At 51.1% G+C, this 20,522-nt stretch overlaps 1 protein-coding gene across 2 annotated transcripts in view; it reads left to right on the top strand.

Annotated features, from left to right (window-relative positions):
- The first annotated feature begins 10,846 nt into the window (after positions 1-10,846).
- The window catches only part of DCPS (decapping enzyme, scavenger), a 46,612-nt gene continuing 36,936 nt past the window's right edge, over positions 10,847-20,522 (top strand). Inside the window, exons 1-2 of one of the 2 annotated variants that reach the window (XM_040992692.1) lie at positions 10,847-11,061; positions 12,913-13,087. In XM_040992692.1, coding sequence (XP_040848626.1) covers positions 10,861-11,061; positions 12,913-13,087 — 376 coding nt within the window. In that variant the 5' untranslated portion in view covers positions 10,847-10,860. Of the gene's footprint in view, positions 11,083-12,912; positions 13,088-20,522 lie in introns of both variants that reach the window. The other variant, XM_040992691.1, reaches the window with a different exon arrangement.

Below are 20,522 nucleotides of genomic sequence, written 5' to 3'. Positions count from 1 at the left end.
TATTTAAGTGCATATCTCAAATTGCTAGAAGTTGTTTTAAAAGAATAATAATATAATATTACCTTTTAAAGAGTAAGAGTTTGTTTAATAATAAGTAGTGTACCTTGTTACAATGGTCTCGTGTGTGTGTGTGTGTGTGTGTGTGTGTGTGTGTGTGTGTGTGTGCGCGCGCGCCTGATGTCCTTTTCTACTCTTGAATTTTCTTCTAAAATATTTCCTTTCCCATGTAAGTCTTCCTTCCGCCTGGGTTCTTTTGGTTTAGACTTGTTTTTGTTCTTGGTATTCCATTTGAATACCAAGCAGTTCATCCGTTCCTCCACTGGCTGTGATGACACCACTGGGCTGTCTTGGCAGTTTTTGTCCCTGGAGTCTCCATCCTCATTCACTTCTCTGTTCATGTATCTCTGCATGCCAACTGGAATATTCCTGGTTTTTTTTTTTAATTTTTAAATAAAGTCAGGGAATGTGCAGAGTGACAGAGATAGAGAGATCTTCATCATAGGTTCACTCCCCAAATGGCTGCATCAGTTACAGCTTGCAGCAGGCTGGAGCCAGGAGCCAGGAAGTCTGTCTGGGTCTTCCACGTGCTTGGCAGGGGTCTAGGTCCTTGGGCCATCTTTGCTACCTTCTCAGACACATTAGCAGGAAGGTAGATAGAAGCAGAACAGCTGAGACTTGAGCCATCATGCCCCTGTACAGGAAGCTGGCATTTCAAGCTGAGGCTGATCCCTACTGATATTTTTTAAATTAGCCTTTATAGCTTTTAGGTCAATTCTCACTTATTCTTCAAAATCACTCTGATGTCTTTGTTCTTAGCTGTTTCATATAAATTGATTATTCCGTTTCGCAGGTTCCAGGGAAAAGTCTGTTAGTGTTTTCATTGCACATACATTAAGGTTGTAAATTTATTAGAGGAGAGAGGTTGTTTTTAGGATGGATGCTTCCTAGCTGTAAAATTGGTGTGCCTCCACTTAGTTATGTTTGTAAAAGCATACGAACAAGGCTTGATAATCTTTTCAATATTGATCAGCATCATCTTTTATCAAACTTAGCACTTAGTGTTTCATATTTTTGGTTATTGCTGAAAAAGGTATTTTAGGGCCCAGCGTGATAACTTAGTGGCTGAAGTCCTCACTCTGCATACACCAGGATCACATATTGGTGCTGGTTCATATCATAACTGCTCCACTTCCCATCCAGCTCCCTGCTTGTAGCCTGGGAAAGCAGTAGAGGATGGCCCAAAGCCTTGGGAACCTGCACCCATATAGAAGACCCAGAAGAAGCTCCTGGCTCCTGGCTTTGGATCGGCTCAGTTCTGGTCATTGCAACCACTTGGGGAGTGAATCAGCAGATGGAAGATCTTTCTCTCTGTCTCCTCTGTATACATCTGACTTTCTAATAAGAAATAAATAAATCTTAAAGGGAAAAAAAGGATTTTAAAAATTATAATACTTTATCTATTCCTTGTATAAAATATTGTAATTTATTTTGCATATTGATCTAATAATACACAATATGCTGTTATTTTTTTTAAGACTATAGATTTCCTTTTATTATTGGAGAGTCAGATGTACAGAGAAGAGGAAAGACAGAGAGGAAGATCTTCCATCCCAAATGGCCACAGTGGTCAAAGCTGTGCCAATCCAAAGCCAGGAACATTTTCCGGGTCTCCCACAGGGGTGTAGGAACCCAAGGCTTTGGGCCATCCTCAACTGCTTTCCCAGGCCACAAGCAGGGTGCTGGATGGGAAAGTGGGGCTGCCGGGATTAGAACCAGCACCCATATGGGATCCTAGCACATGCAAGGCGAGGACTTTAACTGGTAGGTTACTGCACCAGGCCCTAAGACTATAGATTTTATTAGGTTTTCTATAAATAGTCATAATTTGCAAAACCAAACATTTCATTGCTATTTTTTGTCCAATGCTTTGTAGGTCCCCAGTAAAATATGAAAAGTGAGGATATTACTGTGGGTGATCATTTGACACAGTGGGCGAGACACCACTCGGAAGACCTTCATCCCTCGTCGCAGGACCTGGGTTTGTGTGCTGGTTTTGCACCGAGTCCAGGTTCCTGCTAATGTGCACAAAGGGAGGCAGTAGGTGATGAGTCAGGCACTGCATCTCTGCCACCATGGGCAGATCTGGATTGAGTACTGAGCTGTCTGGCACACCTCCGGTTTGGAGGGCATTGTGGAGGTGAACCCGCAGATAGGACATCTCTGTTTGGTCTCTCTGTCTTCCAAGCAAATGCCTTAAGTTATTCTATTTAAACCTTTTATTTTAAAAGCAGAATGACAAAGAGAGAGAAACAGAGAGAGAGAGAAAGAGATCTTCCATTGGCTGGTTCAATCCCCAAGTGTCCACAATGGCGTAGGCTAGACCAGCCAGACATGAGGAGCCAGGAACTCCATCTAGGTCTCCTATGTGAGTAGCAGGAACTCAACCACGTGGGCCCAGAGTCTCCCAGGGACATTAGCAGCGTGCTGAGTCAGAAGTGCGAAATGATCAAGACTTGAACCAGGCACTGGATATGGGAGATGGGCATCCCAAGCAGCAGTTTGGGATGCTGTGCCACCAACATTCCTAAGACACGTGTTTTTTGTTTGTTTGTTTGTTTTGTTAATTTTTTTAAAGATTTATTTATTTTTATTACAAAGTCTGATAAACAGAGAGGAGAGACAGAGAGAAAGATCTTCCGTCCAATGATTCACTCCCCAAGTGACCACAACAGCCGGTGCTGCGCCGGTCCGAAGCCAGGAACCAGGAACCTCTTCCAGGTCTACCATGTGGGTGCAGGGTCCTAAGCTTTGGGCCGTCCTCGACTGCTTTCCCAGGCCACAGGCAGGGAGCTGGATGGGAAGTGGAGCTGCCAAGATTAGAACCGGCGGCCATATGGGATCGCGGAGCGTACAAGGTGAGGACTTTAGCCGCTAGGCCACGTCGCTGGGCCCTTTTTTCATTTTTTAATTATATTTTTGACAATCTTTACATAGTTAATTAGGGTTAAAAGGTTCAAGGGCTACAGGAAAGTGGGCAAGACTATTATTTCCACATTGTTTCTGTTAGATGATGGCCACCGACCGCCCGCCCGCTTGGTGAAATAATATCGGCAAGTTGTTCAGAGTTGAGATGGAAGCTTTATTGGAAAATCCGCTCCTGGGCCCCCTTCGCGCAGAGGGGAAGGAAGAGGGAAGCGAAAAGGGCGTCTGAGATACGTGTGGAGGAGTTTTATACCCCTCTAGACACGTGGGGAGGCAAAGGGGCTGTCTGTGCCCCAACTATGCAAGGAATGTCCATTCAGGTGTGCCATTGGTCAACTGGAATCCCGCCAGGTAGGTGACGTAACTGGCTCCTGTGGCCCCTCCTCCTGTTCCAGGCTGGAGCCTAGGAGATGTGGGGGGCGGGGCAGACCAGACCCTAGTCTCCAGTGCCGTGGGCAGCCATCAGTTTCCTTCATGTATCTGAGGTAAAGGGGGACTTTAAGGGAGAAACCCCACCCAGTCTCCCACCCACCCCAGGTCCCTCATGTGTGGCATGCTCCGAGGGTCTTGCTCAAGTGGTTTTGATGGTTCAACAGTTATGAACCGCTGCCAGTCTCGCCATTCTAAGCATGATGAGGTTGTTGAAGAACCCATTGATTGACATAGTCCATCTTAGAGTCTCTGTTTGCCCAGTTTTTCACTGCTAACATGTGGCTGAGGTGGTTGATCGACTTGTTCTGTCTTCTCTCTGTTCATGGTTAGGATTCTGAGTCCAGCAGTTCGATTGGGGAGATCCCCAAAGAGACTTTGTCTGAGGTGTTCCCAGACCAGATTCTTGTATGTACCAGCTAGTACAGGGCCTGGCACAGTCTAACACCCTAATCATCTGGTGGTTGCAATTGCTGGGTCGGTTCTGTTTCCAACGCTGTCTTCCACTTGAACCAATGGGTTTTACAGTCCAGCCTGGTTCTGCCTAGCACACACTCGGCCTTCACATAAACCAGTGGGAACTGCAGCCTAGTCAGAACGACCCACAATAACCCCCACCAGGCCCGCCTCCTATCCTGGTTTGCCAGTATGTGCAGCAAACTAGTCCAGTCTGTCCCACCTCCTATTCAGCTCTCATACATGTCAATGGACCTTGAAGCCTAGTTCAACCCAACTAGCCTGACTATCCAGCCCACACACATGCTGTTGGGTGCCTTTCTGTCTAGCCACCATAGCCCCTGTCCTGGTTTTTGTGCCCTCCAGTAGGGGTGGTAACCCAAGAAGGAGGAACCCACTATTTCCCTCCTAGGCCACTCCCTCTCCCGGATCATGTACTCTACAGGTGGTTCTGCAGTTTAACTTGACAGAATTAGCCCCTAGTGCCAGCTTCTGCCAGTTGACACTGTGGCAAGGCCCAACCAACCCTCACCCACTCTGATTTATGCTTGTACCAGTTGGAACAGTCAGCCCAGCCTGGCTTTTCCCTGATCTAGGCCACATGAGACGCACAGGTGTTGTAGCCCTGCCTAGTCTGGTCTGCACCCATCCCAGTTTACACTGTCCAGTGGGAGTAGCTGTCCAGCAGGGGAGCACCCCCAATTACCCCTGCCGGCTCTGCCCTCTCACTTCCTGGTTCTCACGTGTACTGGTTGGGCACTGCGGTCACATCCAGTACAGGTAACCTCACCTTGACATTCCATAATGTGCACTTGGTTTTTTTGTTATGACCGAACCTGGCCCGACCCACACTCTGTTATGGTGGTCAGATTCACCAGTTTATGATGTGAACTGATTTAGCCTGGTCTGCCCCAACCCATGCCAAATGTATGCCAGTGGGAAAGTTTCCATTGTCTGTTCTGGGCTGTTTCCTATCAGGCTTCTTGAACTTACCTGCAGGGACTGTGTCCTGCCAGAAGAGTTGCCCAAGCTCCTCCATCAGAACCTCTCCCAATGCCAGATTTTGCGCATACCAGAGGGTGCATGAGCCAGCCCTACTCAGTTCACCTACTGTCCTAGCAATGACTGGCCTTCAACCCAATCTGGTTTTTACTGTTGGATCTTTCAGCCCAGCCACTGCTCATCCATACCCACATACAGCTCACACATGGCTCAGTAGGGGTTGAGACCTAGCCTAGTCCATCCCACATCTACCCTGGTCCTCCAGAGCACCAGATGGTGTTGGAGTCTAGCCTGGTTTGGTGCATCCAGTCCCAGTCCACACTTGTGCTAAGTGAGACTACAACCGTATCCTGATCAGAACACAGCCCCCAGCTGCTTGAGTCATCACCACCTTTCATGGTGTGGAAGGAATGGAGAATCAGGAGCCAGAATTGACACTCAAGCCCAGTACTCTGATAAGCACACAGGTATTCCAACCAGTGCAGAGCACCCACCACTAATGCTTATTGTTCAGATCTATTTAAAAGGTCAAGAGAGAGCCTGAATGTTCTGTCTTCTGGCTCACTCACCACATGGTCCCTCAACAGCCTGGGCTGTGCTAGGCTGAAGTCAGGAGCCAGGAGCTCCATCAAGTCTTCCTTGTGGGAGGCCCAAACACTCAAGCCATCGTATGCTGCCTCCCTCCAGGCTGTGTGAAGCAGGGGCAAGACTTAAGTCCAGGTACTCTGACAGGACTTGAGGCTGTCCAAGTGTGGCATCACTACATGCACCCCAATGGCTTATTTAAAATTTTTTAAATAATAAATTTAATTTTAATCATTTAAACCACATACCATTTCTTCTACTCTCTTCGTTCAGCTTTCTGTATCCTTTGGTTTTATTTATATCATTCCTTCCACTAGTCATTAGCCTTAAAATAGAAATATTTTCTTCAATGAAACACAACATCCTACATGTCATGTAACCTTCATCACCAAAAATACACACTATTTTTCTCATACAATTTGCACATATAATTGTTTTAGTTCTAACTTCATAAGTTAATTACCAGTAATCTCTATTTGCTTATTTGAAAGGCAGAGAAACAGAGAGGGAAAGAGCTTCATCTGCTGGGTCATTCCTCCAATGGGCACAACACACAAGATGGTAAATGATTCTTCCTGGGATCAAAACAGGGACAGTAGTGTGGAGAAGTTTGCTCAGACGTGTTGGCTGAGGTCAGACTTTCCCCTGTGTGTGAGCTTGGCTGCTGGGCGCCCAGGGATGGGACCACAGGTCACTGCTACTGCTTGGGAATGTCTGGACTGCAGGCAGGCAAGGGAACTGCCGAAAACTGCTTTCTGCCCTGGAGGTGGGTGAGGGTAAGACCATTAGAGGCCCTTGCATTCCGAGGCTGCTTTAAAGTCCTGATTTTTAATTGTTTGTTTGATAGAGTTACAGAGAGAGAACAAGAGGGAGTGACAGTGAGGTTTCCCATCCATTGGTTCATGCCCCAAATGACTACGACTGCCAGAGGTGAGACAATCTAAAGCCAGGAGCAGGTGCTTCTTTCCAGGACTCCCACATAGGTGTAGGGCCCTGAGGACTTGGGCCATCCTCCACTGCCTTCCCAAGAGATTGCAGAGAGCTGGATTGAAAATGGAATAGCAGGAACACGAACTGATGCTAATACGGGATGCTGACGCCACGAGTGGAGGATTCACTGGCTATACCACTGTGCTGGCCCCTCTCCCTGCCATTCAAATAATTAAAAAGAAAAGATCCTAGCTGTAGTTAACTGCCTAGGTTCCTTGTACCTAAGCCAAGTGTTACACTACTAGGAGAAAAGCAGTCAATAGCTGGCAAGCATTCTAGGCCTGGTTAATGACAAATTTGCTTTAACTATGCCAGTATGCCATCATAGTAACATTTTTTTTTTTTTAAAGATATGTGGGAAATGCAGGGAACACTTGGTTGGGACACACCACCCTGACCCCCAGGCTGGGGAGGCTGCACACAGCCCAGGTTGGGGTTCTGAGAGCGTGTTAGACAGACACTGAGTGACTTCTGGAGGCTTCCATGGACCTGACCGCTGCATTAGCAGCTGGCAAGCTTGCAGAGACAGAGTGGTTTAGAGGGAGAAACCAGAGGACATGGGTTAGACCAAGGCACTTATCCATGTGGGAGACCTGGGCTTGGCTAAATAGCATTACCTGCTGCATTCCTGGTCCTAGGGGGCATGCCTGGCTGGGCTAGGTGGCAGTACCCATCTACAAGTGTCAGAGCAGAGAGTGGCCCACGTCAAGCTTTGCTGCCAGCAGCCACCAGAATGTGAGAGAACCAGATCTGGGGCAGATTCTGTGGGGAACTTTTGGGCTCACTTCTGTGGAATTGCTGGGGGCTGGAATTTAGACTGAACAATGCTGAATCACAGTACTCACCTGTCAGGAAACCACCTGACACGGGACCTGGGACTTGGAGGACAGCAGGCCTAGCCAGGTCACAGCACCTGCTAGTACATGCAAAGGCCAGAACTGAGGGCAGATCATGCCAGGCACGGTCACTGCCTCCACTGGAATGCATGAGATCCTATGATGTGTGCAGGTCTAGTAGGGGAACTTAGGAAACTCCCCTGAGAGAATGCACCTCTTGCTGGGGAGCACAATAGCTGAGACTGCGGGCAGGGCAGGCCAGGCACAACACCCATTAGCATTGGTGTGGTCTGGGTCTGGGGGCAGGGTGGGCTAGCCTGCAACACCCACCAGTGAGAGCTGAGACTGCAAGTGGGCCATGCAAGGTTGGGTTGAAGCACCCACCAGTGTACACAGGATCTGGAGCTAGGAATAGGCCAGGTAGGAGAACTTTGGGGACTCTGCTAGGCTGCAGCTTCCACTGGTGAGTGCAAGAGACAGATCTGGGGGCATACTGGGCTGAACAAGGCAGCAGCAGCACTCAGCAAGTGTGAGGACTGGGTCTGGGGGCAGGTTGGGTTGGACTGAACTGTAGCATCCAAGGATGCACATGAACACCAGAAGGGATGCAGATGAACTGGGTTGGGCCACACAAAAACTAGGACTGGGTGCAGGCCTGGTGGGAGCTACTGGGATTTGCCCTAATAGGCTGTGCAGCATCTGCTGGTATGTGTGAAGACCAGGCCTGTGGTGGGCTGGATGGGCTGGGCTGCAGCACCTGTCAGTTTGCATTAGAGATGGGGCTGAGTCGAACTGACCAAGCCGCTGCATCCACTACATCATTGGCTGGTGCCAAATGATGGATCAACCCTGACCCTGCACTGGCTGGAGCCCATGACAGTTAAGTCTAAGGTCACCCCAGGCGGAGTTTCTTGGGAGACTCGAACTTCAACCACAGGGAAAGGTCACAATAGATATGATGCCCATGTGGTAGATACCACGCCCAGATGCCCATGGGGCACATGATAGCCAGCTCATCTAGGCCAGCAGAGGATGCCAAGTGCCTCATTAGAGGGTGCAAAGCAGAATAGGCTGGACCACTGTCCTGCCCAAGATTTGTACCATGTTCCTGGGCCTGCGGATACACTAAGGTGCACCTGGTCAGCCAACAGACTTGGCAAGATTTTCTCAACCCTGGAGTAAGGAGGTCAGCGACATCTCAGAGCTAGCAGAGCCATTCAAATAACACCCCAGGAACATTCTCCATATCAGGGTCTCCAGGGTGTCACTGAATGGCTTCCCCATCCCCAGGTGCTGATGGAGTTTGACAGCAAGAAGCGACCACCTCCTTTTCCTTTCCTGAGGACACAAGAAAAAAAAAATCAAAATTTGTCCCACCTACCTTCCTGCATACCTAGAGCCCCCCACCCACATGCGCATACACCCTCTCAACTATGTAAATAACATTAAAAATGAAATGAAAAATGAGCAAAAAACATTTATTTGAAGGTAGGATTATACAGAGAAGAGATAGATCTTTATTCACTGGTTCACTCCCCAAATGGCCACAATGTGCAGACCTTGGCAGTCCGAAGCTGGGAGCCTGGAGTCTCTTTCAGGTCTCCCATGCAGGTGCAGGGTCCCAAGACTTTGGGCTGTTCTCAACTGCTTTCCCAGGCCATTAAGGAGCTAGAAGGGAAGTGGAGCAGCCTGGACACAAACCAGTGGCCATATGTGATGCTGGCCCATGAATGGAGGATTAGCCTGGTTAATGCCCTATCCAGGGACATATCCAGGAAGCCTATGACTATGTAACTGACTTTTTTTTTTTTTTTAAGATTTATTTTTATTACAAAGCCAGATATACAGAGAGGAGGAGAGACAGAGAGGAAGCTCCTCCATCCGATGATTCACTCCCCAAGTGACCGCAACGGCCAATCCGAAGCCAGGAACCAGGAAACTCTTCCGGGTCTCCCACACGGGCGCAGAGTCCCAGGGTTGTGGGCCATCCTCCACTGCTTTCCCAGGCCACAAGCAGGGAGCTGGATGGGAAGTGGAGCTGCCGGGATTAGAACTGGTGCCCATATGGGAGTCCGGGGCGTGGCGCATTTAAGGCGAGGACTTTAGCCGCTAGGCCATGCCGTTGGGCCCGACTTTTTTTTTTTTTTTTTAAGACTTTATTTCAGATCCTAAGTCTCCCCTGAAAATATGCTGTTTCCCTCCTTCCCATCACAATCAGGCTTTTGTTCAAGGCATAACATTATGCTTCTGATAAAAGTAATGCCTCAACTTGATACTGAAAACTTCATCTTGTTTGTAATGTTCAAAATCAAACTGGCCAAAAATCGTGGCCACAAAGGGAGCTTATTGAAACAACTAAAAACAAGAAAAGTAATTAAATGGATGGTAGCACTGGGCCTACCATCACTTTCTCAGCGAAAAGCACCTATTTTGGAGGTCAGGAAAGGCATCAATTGCTTCGGAAATGTAAATAGAAAAGGGTTTAAGTACGCTTTTTTTTTTAAAAATCAATAACGAAAAGGGGCTCCATGGTTTCAAAAACATCCTTCCACAATAACCAGTCAACACTGGCACAAAAAGAATTTAAAATGTCAGCATCGCAACACGGGGTCGGGTGTGCAGTCGTTTCGGACCCCTGCGGTAGGGATGCGACGGGTCAAAGCTCCCCACACACCCGGGGGGGGGGCTCTCCAGGACACCCCCGGGTTCCCACACGCCCTGGAGTCTGCACAAGCCCGGGGTCCTCACACTCCTGGGGCCCCCACCAGCACATCCAGGGTCTCCATACACCCGGGGCCCCCTACACACCGGGGTCCCCCAACATGCCCAGGGTCCTCACACTCCTGGGAGTCTCCACACGCCCGGGACCCCAACATGCCCGGGTCCCCACAGCCCCGGGACCCCAACACCCCCGGGTCCCCTACACACCCAGGGTCTCCACACCCCTGGATCCCCCAACACCCCCGGGTCCCCACACCCCCGTGACCCCAACACGCCCAGGTCCCCACAGCTCCGGGACCCCAACACGCCCGGGTCCCCACATTCCCGGATCCCCCAATACCCCCGGGTCCCCCCACAGCTCCGGATCCCCCAACACCCCCGGGTCCCCACAGCCCCGGGTCCCCACATCCCCGTGACCCCATCACGCCCGGGTCCCCACACCCCCGTGACCCCAACACGCCCGGGTCCCACACCCCCGTGACCCCAACACGCCCAGGTCCCCACAGCCCCGGGACCCAACACCCCCGTGACCCCAACACGCCCGGGTCCCCACACCCCCGTGACCCCAACACCCCCGTGACCCCAACACGCCCGGGTCCCCACAGCCCCGGGTCCCCCCACAGTCCCGGATTTCGCAACACCCCCGGGTCCCCACACGCCCGGGTCCCCACAGCCCCGGGTCCCCCCACAGTCCCGGATCTCGCAACACCCCCGGGTCCCCACACGCCCGGGTCCCCCTACATGTCCGGGGTCCCCACTCCCAGCCCCCTTTTTTCGGCCCTCCCCGGCCGGGTCCCGCGCGAAGCACGCCGGGAGGCGGCGGGCGGGGCGCGCAGGCGCACAGCTCCTCGCGGGCAGCATGGCGGACGCAAAGCCCCAAGCCATCAAGAGGAAGCGTGACTGGGACGCGGAGGAGGCGCAAGCCCCCAGTCCCGAGCAGAAGGAAGGCGGCGTTGGAAACGGCACTTCTGCTCCCGCCAGCTTACCGTTCTCCGGCTTTAGAGTTCAGAAAGTGCTGCGGGAGTCTGCGCGGGACAAAATCATTGTCTTACATGGGAAGGTACCATTGGGCAGACTCTGGGTGGGACGCGGGCTGGAGGGAGCCAATCGTCGCTTTGCAAGGAGGATTCTGTTTGTTTATTTATTTATTTTTGTAGATCTTGGCGGGACAACACCAATCTCGGCTCCCGGGGGAGGCGGGGTTCGCCGCTAGCCTGCAAGGGCGCTGTGGTGTACTTTTACGAATTCCTCTGAAACTAGAAGCATGCTCTAGTAGTTGCAAAGGGAATGGCACCCCAAAAGCCACGCATTAGGGCCCGCCTGAGACGTCGGCCTCACCCAGGGGCACGGGTTCGTGTCCCGAGGGCCCCGTTTCTGTCCCAGCGCCCTGCTAACAGCCTGAGAAAGCAGCATGCCCACTTGGGAGACCCGGAGGACGCTCGTGGCGCCTGTCTGCACCAGGCCGGAACGCGGTGACCGTCTGGGTAGTGATTTAACAGTGGATAGAAGATGAGTGTCTCCTCTCCCCCACATCTAACTATGGCTTAAAAAAACAGAACAAACCCACACTCGTTAAATTCCCCAAGGTATTCATTCACATTGTCTCAGTAACGGTAATTGTTGCTGGATGTCTTGCTAGGTCCTGCTCTAGATGTTACACTATTTCAGCCATGACAAGTCTTATTAAATTTTACTGAAGTCCATATAGTCACTTTTTAAAACTTATTTTTAAAGAAGTATTTAGTTTTGTTTGAAAGGCACAGATTTTTTTTTTTTTTTAACTTGAAAGGGAGATTCACAGAGAAAGTTGTCTGTCAGCTGATTGGCTGACAGTGGCTGCAGTGACCCGGGGCGAACCAATCCGAAGCCAGGACCAGGAGCCTCTTCCTCCTCTCTCATGCACATGCAGGGTCCTGAGGCTTTGGGCGGTCCTCGACTGCTTTTCCAGGCTATAAGCAGGGAGCTGGATGGGAAGTGGAACAGCTGGGACATGAACCAGTGCCCATGTGAGATGTTGGTGCTGGCAGACAGGATAAGCCAATTGAACATCATGCTGGCCCATTTCTATTCTTTTTTAGAAAATATTTATTTATCTGAAAGGAGAGAAATAGATTCTTTTCCATGCACTGGTTGGTTCACTCCCCAAACGCTTACAATAGCTGCACCTGAGTCAGTTCCACATCAGGAGCCTGGATCTGCCATGTTTCCCGTGTAAGTGGCAGAGACTCAAATCCTCGGATCAGCACCTGCTGCCCCCAGGGTGTGCCTGGGCCGATGCTGGGTGATGTGGGTGACATAGCCCTTTGCCGTGTGCTGGCTGGCGCTGTGACGTTGTGAGCCCGGCTTTCAGGATTACAGAGTGTGTCTCAGGAGGCAGGTGCGCACAGCTGCTCAGGTTCTCAGCTCTCCAGCCGACACTGAGAAGGCCCGGCGGAAGACAGGTCCGGGGGCTTCCCACACTGCCTGCAGGAGCTCGCTGTTGTCTGTGGAAGACCTGTGTGTGACTGCTGTTCTGTGAGGGCCTGCTGGGTTTTCTCAGCCCCGCTGATCTTCAGTGTGAATCGCCTGCTGAAGATGGGTGCCCTGAGAGCCTTCGAGTTGGCTGCTGGTTGGTAGACCCAGATCCTGTTTCTGTGTCACCGCTGACCATTTTTGTGACCTTGAAGAAGCCGCTCAATTTCTCTAGATCTCAGCTTCTTCATCTCCTAAAATGGGAAATTTGATAGAGGTCTCGTAAGCGAAAGCTTAAAGTCTTTGATTCTTTCAGAAGGAAGGTGTGAGGGGGCCACAAGGATGTACGGTGAAGGACCTTCCCTGAGAGAAAGGTGTGGGTGCCACTGACTAGAAAAGTTGCAATAGAGGAGATCTCGTAGCATGCCGCTGGGGCCACTCACGGTATCTCTGCCCACAGGTGAATGAGGCTTCTGGTCCAGGCGATGGAGAAGATGCTGTTGTCATCATGGAGAAGACGCCATTTCAAGTGGACCAGGTGGCCCAGCTGCTGACGGGCAGCCCTGAGCTCCAGCTGCAGTTCTCCAATGACATTTACAGCACCTACCACCTGTTCCCTCCAAGGCAGCTGAGTGGTGAGCCAGTGGTGGGTGAGGTGGCTGCGTGTGCACAGAGTGGGATGGTGGGCAATGAGGGGTGTGGTCATCAGGGTACGCGGATCTGATTTGCATAGCACAGTAGCTCTCAGTGAAAGAGCCGGGTTTAACCCTGTGGGATATTTGCGATCTCAGAAGACATTGCTGAGCTGTCCAGACTGATGAGAAAAGTGCTGCTGGCATCTAGTGGGCAGGGGTCAGAGACGCTGCCAGGACAGCCCCGCATGAAGAGAAGTCCATTGTGTCGGAGCTGAGTGACGCGATTTTGGTGTAGAGGAAGTTGGGAGAGGAAAGTATGATCCATGGGCTAGAAAGAACAAATTCATCTATCAGTTGAGCAATAATAACTGTCAACAGTTCAGAACCCTCACTCTTGTACAAGCCAAGATTCCAGCTAGTCTGTGTGGGCCAACGCATATAATCCTCCAAATAGCTGTGCTGTGAGGAAACTGCGCAAGTGGGAAAACGGGTTTCAGAAGGTTAAGTAACTGTATCCAAAATCACACAGCCAGCAGGTGGCAGGAAATACTAAGGGCTCCGAGTACCGGTCCAGTAGTGCTCTGGGTCAGATCAGACCCTCGCTTGTTCATCTCCTGTTAGGGGAGGTAGTAGTGTGGTTGAGTGGGGGCTGGTCTGGGTGAAGGGCAGAGACTCATGGTTGACAAGCAGAGGCGGTTTTTGATTGAGAACATTTTTGTGGTTCATTGGAATAAAGCATATTCCATGTCCAAACGCAGGCGTACTATGCATGCATGCTGTCCTGCACCAGATGGTCGGATTCTGTAGGCGCTACACTGCAGACATGAAGGACACTGCCTAACTTTAAAGTTTCCTTTTAACCAAGAAATTCCGGAATATGTTTTGCAACACACAGCAGCTTTGTTGCCTCCCCCTGTCTTCTCTTTGCCTCCTAGCATGTAAGATCAGTTTGGCTCTACAGATATCCTGCCCCACAGGCTTCTCCACAGTCTTTCTGCACTCCCATGAAAGGGTGCCATTGTCGGCCGTTGGAAATACATGTGAACACTTGATGTCGGACAAGCAAACCTTTCACAGTGGAGGTCAAAACAGCCTGATCCAGTGTTGAAAGAGAGCCAGATTCGTTGGTCAAGTTGATGGAAATGGACAGCTCTATTTACCTTCTCAGGCACTGACATTGCAGCAAATGTGTTCTTGGACCGAGGGGGCAGAAGCATGCCCGGGGTGGCCCCCATGTGGGGCTCGGAGGCCATTGTTTTGTTGCCTGGCTCTTTGCTTGCCCTTCCACACCCTCTCCACCAATCTGCCTCCCCCTCACTCAGATCTCAGCAGCAACAACCTGCGGATTCGCAGACTTGGCTTTGTGCTTTGTTTCCCCTCAGCACTGCCCACATGTGGTGTTGATCACCACCTGTCCCCATCACTCTCTTCCAGGGTCAAGGTAAGCAGGAAAAGAGGCAGTTGATCAGTGGCCTCTGGCCCTCTTCCCTGTTCACAGCCCCACCTGTCCCCACTTGTCCCCAGGCTCACTCCTGCCCACCGGGGAGTCTGGGTTGGTTCGTTGTTTCCTGCCTTCTTAGCACTTCATGCTGAGTGTCCCTTCCCAGACTAGGCCTGGGCATCTGGAAGTCACACAGTTTCTTGAGAGCCTGTACCTCGTCTGTTCAGCTGGAACTTCATCCCAGGGTGATATTCCTGATTGAGAGTCGGTGGCAGTGTGGGTTCGGCTGCCATGTGGGACGCTGGCATCCCGGATCTGAATGCCTGCCATCAGCTCCTGCCTCTGCTTCCAGCCCAGCTTCCTACTGACGTGTACTCTGGGAGGCGGCAGGCAGTGGTTCCAACCCTGGGATCCCCGTCACTCGTGGGGGCCACAGATGGCGCTTTCTGACCCCTGCTGACTTCACCCTGGTTCAGCCTTGGCTACTGCAGCATTTGAGAAGTGAACCAGCAGGTGGAAAACATCTCTCTCTCTCTCTGTTGCCTTAGAGGTAAGTCACCTCGGGATGAAAGAGAGACAGCAAATCTCTTTTATTATTATTATTATTATTTACATAGTTGGGACAGCAGGTCTTTTAAGCTTTGTGATACACAGATGGTCTGCCTTCCCGAGTGAGTGTGTCGCTCTTAGCTTACCATTCATGTCAAGGCCAGGTTTGACTTGCTGCCCGTGCTTCCACCACCCTTGTTGCAGAGTTTTGCCATTCCCTATGTGGTGTGTGGGTATGCTGCATTAACCCTGTCTGGTAGCTTGTTAGAACCAAACTAAGTCCCTATCTTGGACTCCAGAATGAAAATCTGCATTTTAGCCAGGTCCTCTGGCAAGTCACACACACATCCAACTTTAATGGACAGCAGTCTTTAAAAAAACACCAGCCTTGGGGCAGGTGACGTCTGCCTTCATTTCTCTAGACTGACCTCCCCGAGGACTCCAGGTTCCCAGTGAGATGCGTGCCTGCTTGCGTCTCACAAGGGAGAAGCAGGAATCCAGTGCTGGGGGAGGCTGTGGGTGTCGCTAGGCTTCTAAAGCTGTATCGTGAAACATATGAGATTTATCCACTTTATATAGATAAGGAAAATTGACGTTAAAAATATTCAGTGCTGTAACCTCTTTAAAAGCACTAAGTCCATAGTACATGGCAGTGACTACTGTTATTCTGATATGCTGGGCTGAGTGCTGACTGTAGCTTCAGAATAAGTGAGATACTGTCCCTGCCCTTGCCGTGTTGTTTGGGGAGTGGTGGGATGCACAAATGATCACAACGAGAATCGAGTTAAAGTAGGCGGGTTTGGTTGCTGTGTGGACCCAGGGATCAGAGGTCCTTGGAAGTCGGAGCTACATCAAACCCCTTTCTAGTTCCCAATGGCCAGATCCCTGTTAGGACTCTCCAAGGGATCACTGAAGAACGATCCCCAGTAGGAACCTATCTCCCGTTTTTTTTCCAGCGGGCCAGGCATCTCACAGCCATCCACCAGGGGGCAGCATTGTCAAACTTTTCCTACCGCCTGCTTGACCTCAGGAGGAATCAGCCGGTATCTGTCCCCTCAGGCTCAGTCTTGGCCTCATCACCTCAACGTGCACTTCCTGCGTCTCAGTGCCCTGCACATTTGCCACGTTGAGCTTGTCTGCTGTCGCTGGCAGCTCTGCCTACCCCTCTTTCTCAGCATACTGTTTGTCCCTAGGAGTCCCCGCTCCTCATTTCTGAGTTGGCAGCTGTCCTGGGCTAAGCAAACCTTGTGTATTCAGCTAAATTCTTTGATATTTCTCTGGCCATTAGCAAATTTCTTATCCTCTTCCAGTCTGAAGATGTTGCAGTCTCCTCATTGATATGTTCCTTCCAGTGTCTCGGCTGCTCCGGGAGCCACTTGTGACCCCTGCCCTGTGACCTAATGGAGAGACTACGACTTGGGGAGCCAAGTGCAGTGCGTGCTGGAGCAATGCTATGGTTTCTGAGCCTGAGTCGAGTCTGGAGATCAGACAGAGCTAGGCTGGAAGCCTGGCTGTGCAGTTTACCAAGCAGGAGGACTTGGGCAGTTTCTTGATTCACTTAGCAAATCCCTTCAGATGCTAGACCTGCATTTGTGAGCACAGCAGGTGTTTTCTTTCTTTCTCTTTTAAAGATTTATTTATTTATTTATTTTTATTGGAAAGTCAGATTTACAGAGAGAGACAGAGAGGAAGATTTTCCATCTGTTGGTTCACTCCCCAAATGGCCGCAGGCAGCCAGAACTGAGCCGATCGGAAGCCAGGAGACAGGAACTTCTTTCAGGTCTCCCATGTGGGTGCAGAGTCCCAAGGCTTTGGGCCGTCCTCGACTGCTTTCCAAGGTCACAGGCAGGGAGCTGGATGGAAAGCGGGGCTGCCAGGACACAAACTGGCGCCGATATGGGAATCCCGTTGTGTACAAGGCATGAACATAAACCACGAGGCTACTGCGTCAGGCCCATGGTTGGTGTTTTCTCCATCTTTGGAGTTCCAGTCGGGCACATGTCTGCAAGGAACCGAGTGTGAGAGGGGCTTCTCGGAGAGGAACACCGTGCAACACGGCAGGCCCCACGCCAAGGCCTGAGGATGGAAGTGAGCCAGCTGTGCCGGGGAGGGTCATGGGAGCGTTCCGGACTGCGGGAGTGGCACTTGTCCCAGGGAGAGAAAGAGGAACAGAGAGAAGACGGATGTGTCAGGAGCACCAGTAGGTAGCCCGAGAGAGCAGCACAGAAGGTTGGAAACGGAACTTGTCTTGTTTTCTCCGTTAGGTTCCTAGCAGGTCAGCCCTCAGTGGGCGGCTCATGAAATAGATGGGGAAGTGTTTTGCAACGTTTCTGAGCCACAGCGAGGGATGTATTTTACCTTGGAACCTAGTATGAAAAATACACGGGTACATGCATGAGTGAAACAAGTTTCACGAAACAAGGCTTGCCCTTATTTGATGGGCTGCTATCTGGCGTTTTTCAGTTCCATTCCTGTGTGTTTCCTTCTTAAAATGCTCTACTCTGACTTTGTGGCTACAGTTAGGGGTTGCGACCTCTTGAGATAAGACACATAGAGCACTCAGCACAGCAGGTGGCATGGCAGCTGTCTCTGATAAGTGCCCTTGCTGTGAAACCATCACTGTTTTTTTTTTTTTTTTCTACCTTTACAATTATTTGCACCTGAGCCAATTGAGGGGAGATTGGGGGAAAGTCTCAGGCCCTGACCAGGTGAGCTGTCCTTTCCTCAGCCTGGCTGCAGGCCGTCTTTTTGTTGTTGTTTTCTTGTGTGTTTGCTTTCATCTCAGAGAGTGATAAAGAAATCGGGGCTTCACTCCCCAAATGTGCACAACCAGCAAGGACTAGATGAGACCAGAGCCGGGAGCTAGGAGCTCCAGCTGGGTCTCCCACGTGGGTCGTGGGACCCAAGAACTTGAGTCAGTCATCTGTTGCCTCCTGGAAGTACGTCAGTTGGAAGCTGGGTTGGAAGCAGTGATCTGGGACCCACGATGGGGGTTGCAGGCGTCATAAATGGCTGCTGAACTTGCTGCCGCTCCTGCCCGGGCCACACCACACCTTAATGCTTCCTCTGGCATGTGGGCAGGTGGGGGCTGCACCCACCCCTCCTGCTGCCGCAGTTCTCACGCCTGTGGGCTGTCAATGAGGCCCTTTCATTGAGAGCTGGCTCCCTGTTACCTGGGCACGGGGTGCGGCGGTAGTTGGGAGGGAGTAGGCTGTGACTCAAACACAGACTGTCTGTTAAAGACTGATTGTTTTCCTGGACGGAAAACAGGGGCTGAGATGTCAGGTTCAGAGCAGGAGACGGATGCCTGGCAGAGAGGCCGGGATCCTGGGAACCACAGGGTCTTTCCGCTTCAGGGAACTCCCAGGACTTTCGCCACCGGCCAGGGATTTCCTGCACTGACTTTGTGAGAGGCACAGCTGGGACCTCTAGAGGGGAGGTGACCGTGACTCTGCTGGGCTGTGGCGGGGGGAGGAGGCACGGCAGCTGCGTTTGTGTGGCCCTGAAAATGGACTAGAGCTAGCCAGATGTGTGCAGCAGCAGAAGCCAGCTGCCGCACACAGCGCAGGTGACGCTGTGAGGGCAGGAAGGAACCGACGAACCCCGGATCCAGATCCCTGTTCCTGGTGGCTCTGCGACTGTGCGCCCCGCGTGCGGGTGGGTGTTCTCTTTGTCTTGTTCTAGGTGCATAAGCAGCAGTGCATGGCTTATTTTACACACACACACTCTCATTTTATTTGTACAACAGATTTCCCAGTAAGTGTTAAAGGCCAGCAGCTTTCCGGATAGCGGAAACATGTGCTGTTGGTTTGAAGGTTCCATCCCCATCCTCAGTTTGATGTTTGGTCAGTGTGGCTGAAAGTGAAAGTGTTCTGTTTTGGCCTCCTCCTGCTGGACTTCCGGAGTTAGGAGACTTCCCTTTGTGTCTGCTGCCTCTTTCTGCTGGGCAGAGGTGTGGCCAGGTCCCGTTTCTCCCCAGCAGATGGAGGGGGCACTGCAGGGCAGAACGAGGCAGTGTATGCAGGTGCTGTGGCGACTGGAGGGGCCCGGGTACCAGGCTCTGCATGTTCCTCTCAGCACAGCCTGGCACTGGCCTCTTGGCTCGGCCCCCCTGCAGGGCTGCTGAGCCAAGGGTCGGGAGATCTTAGAACACGGCTGGCTGGCTGATCAGGTCTTGGTGGGACAGGCCTAGTGCCACAGTGATTGACGTGAGAAGTCCTGCAGGCTTCCAGCTGGTGGGCTGTCCCTGGGGGAGGCACACAACTCTGAAAGCCAAACCCATCAAAGACAGACTTTATCCTGTGAGAACCTAGAATCCCTGGATCAGAGGTCGGAAGGAAGGCAGCATAAAAACCCCAGTTTTTGTTAGTAAATAAGTAGCTCTGGGCTAGAGTGTTGTGTCAGAATTACTTAAAGAGCTCTCTTTATGTAAACACAAAGTGTAGAATTGAGTAAGTCTCTGGAACAGGGTGGTGCAACTGATCAGTCACATGGTCACATGATCAGCCAGCACTTCGGGCTCCTGGGTGAACCACAACAGGTGCTGGAGCCGCTCCGCCTGCCCCGCTGCCACTTCCGAGAAGCGGCCGCTGTTAAGAATGATCTGAGGTTAGCGCTTCTGGCGGCTTCCTTCACATACTGAATAATGTGCTTAGACAACTCTTTATTTATTAAATTTCAACTTTATCAGTTCCCTCACAGGAAGCACACTTCCTTCCCTTCCCCTTCCTCTCAGTTTTTAAAAACAAGTGAACATCATCAAAGATTTTTTTCCCTAAAGTTGATTTATTCAGGCTCGGCATGGTAGCATAGTGGTTAAAGTCCTCGCCTTGAACATGCCTGGGATCCCATATGGGCGCTGATTCTAATCCCAGCGGCCCCGCTTCCCATCCAGTTCCCTACTTGTGGCCCGGGAAAGCAGTCGAGGATGGCCCAAAGCTTTGAGATCCTGCACCTGCATGGGAGACCCGGAAGAAGCTCCTGGCTTCAGATTGGCTTAGCTCCAGCCGTTGAGGCTGCTTGGGGAGTAAACCAACAGACGCAAGATCTTCCTCTCTGTATATCTGCCTTTCCAAGAAAAGAAAAAACTTTTAAAAATTGATTTATTCATTCTTTTTATTTATTAATTTGAAAGAGAGAAGTATCTTGCATTCACTGGTTCACTCCACAAATGCCTACAATAGCCAGGGATGGGCCAGGCTAAATCAGGGGCCTGGAATTCAGTCTGGGTTTCCTACATAGGCTGCAGGGATTCCCATACTTGAACCATCATTTGCTTCCTCCCTGAGCACATATGATTAGCAGGAAGCTAGATCAGAAGTGGAGTAGCTGGGACTCAAACCCAGGTGCCTTGATGAGGGATACTGGTGTCCCGAATGGTGGCTGAACCACTACAGCCACAATACCCACCACCCTTTTTCTGAATTTTTAAAAAATAAAAACAAT

Source organism: Ochotona curzoniae, unplaced genomic scaffold, assembly GCF_017591425.1.
Source record: "Ochotona curzoniae isolate NIBS_2020 unplaced genomic scaffold, NIBS_Ocur_1.0 contig_832, whole genome shotgun sequence".
Taxonomy (NCBI): Eukaryota; Metazoa; Chordata; class Mammalia; order Lagomorpha; family Ochotonidae; genus Ochotona; species Ochotona curzoniae.
The sequence above is the reverse complement of the archived record's forward strand: the minus strand, read 5'-3'. Positions and strand labels throughout refer to the sequence as shown.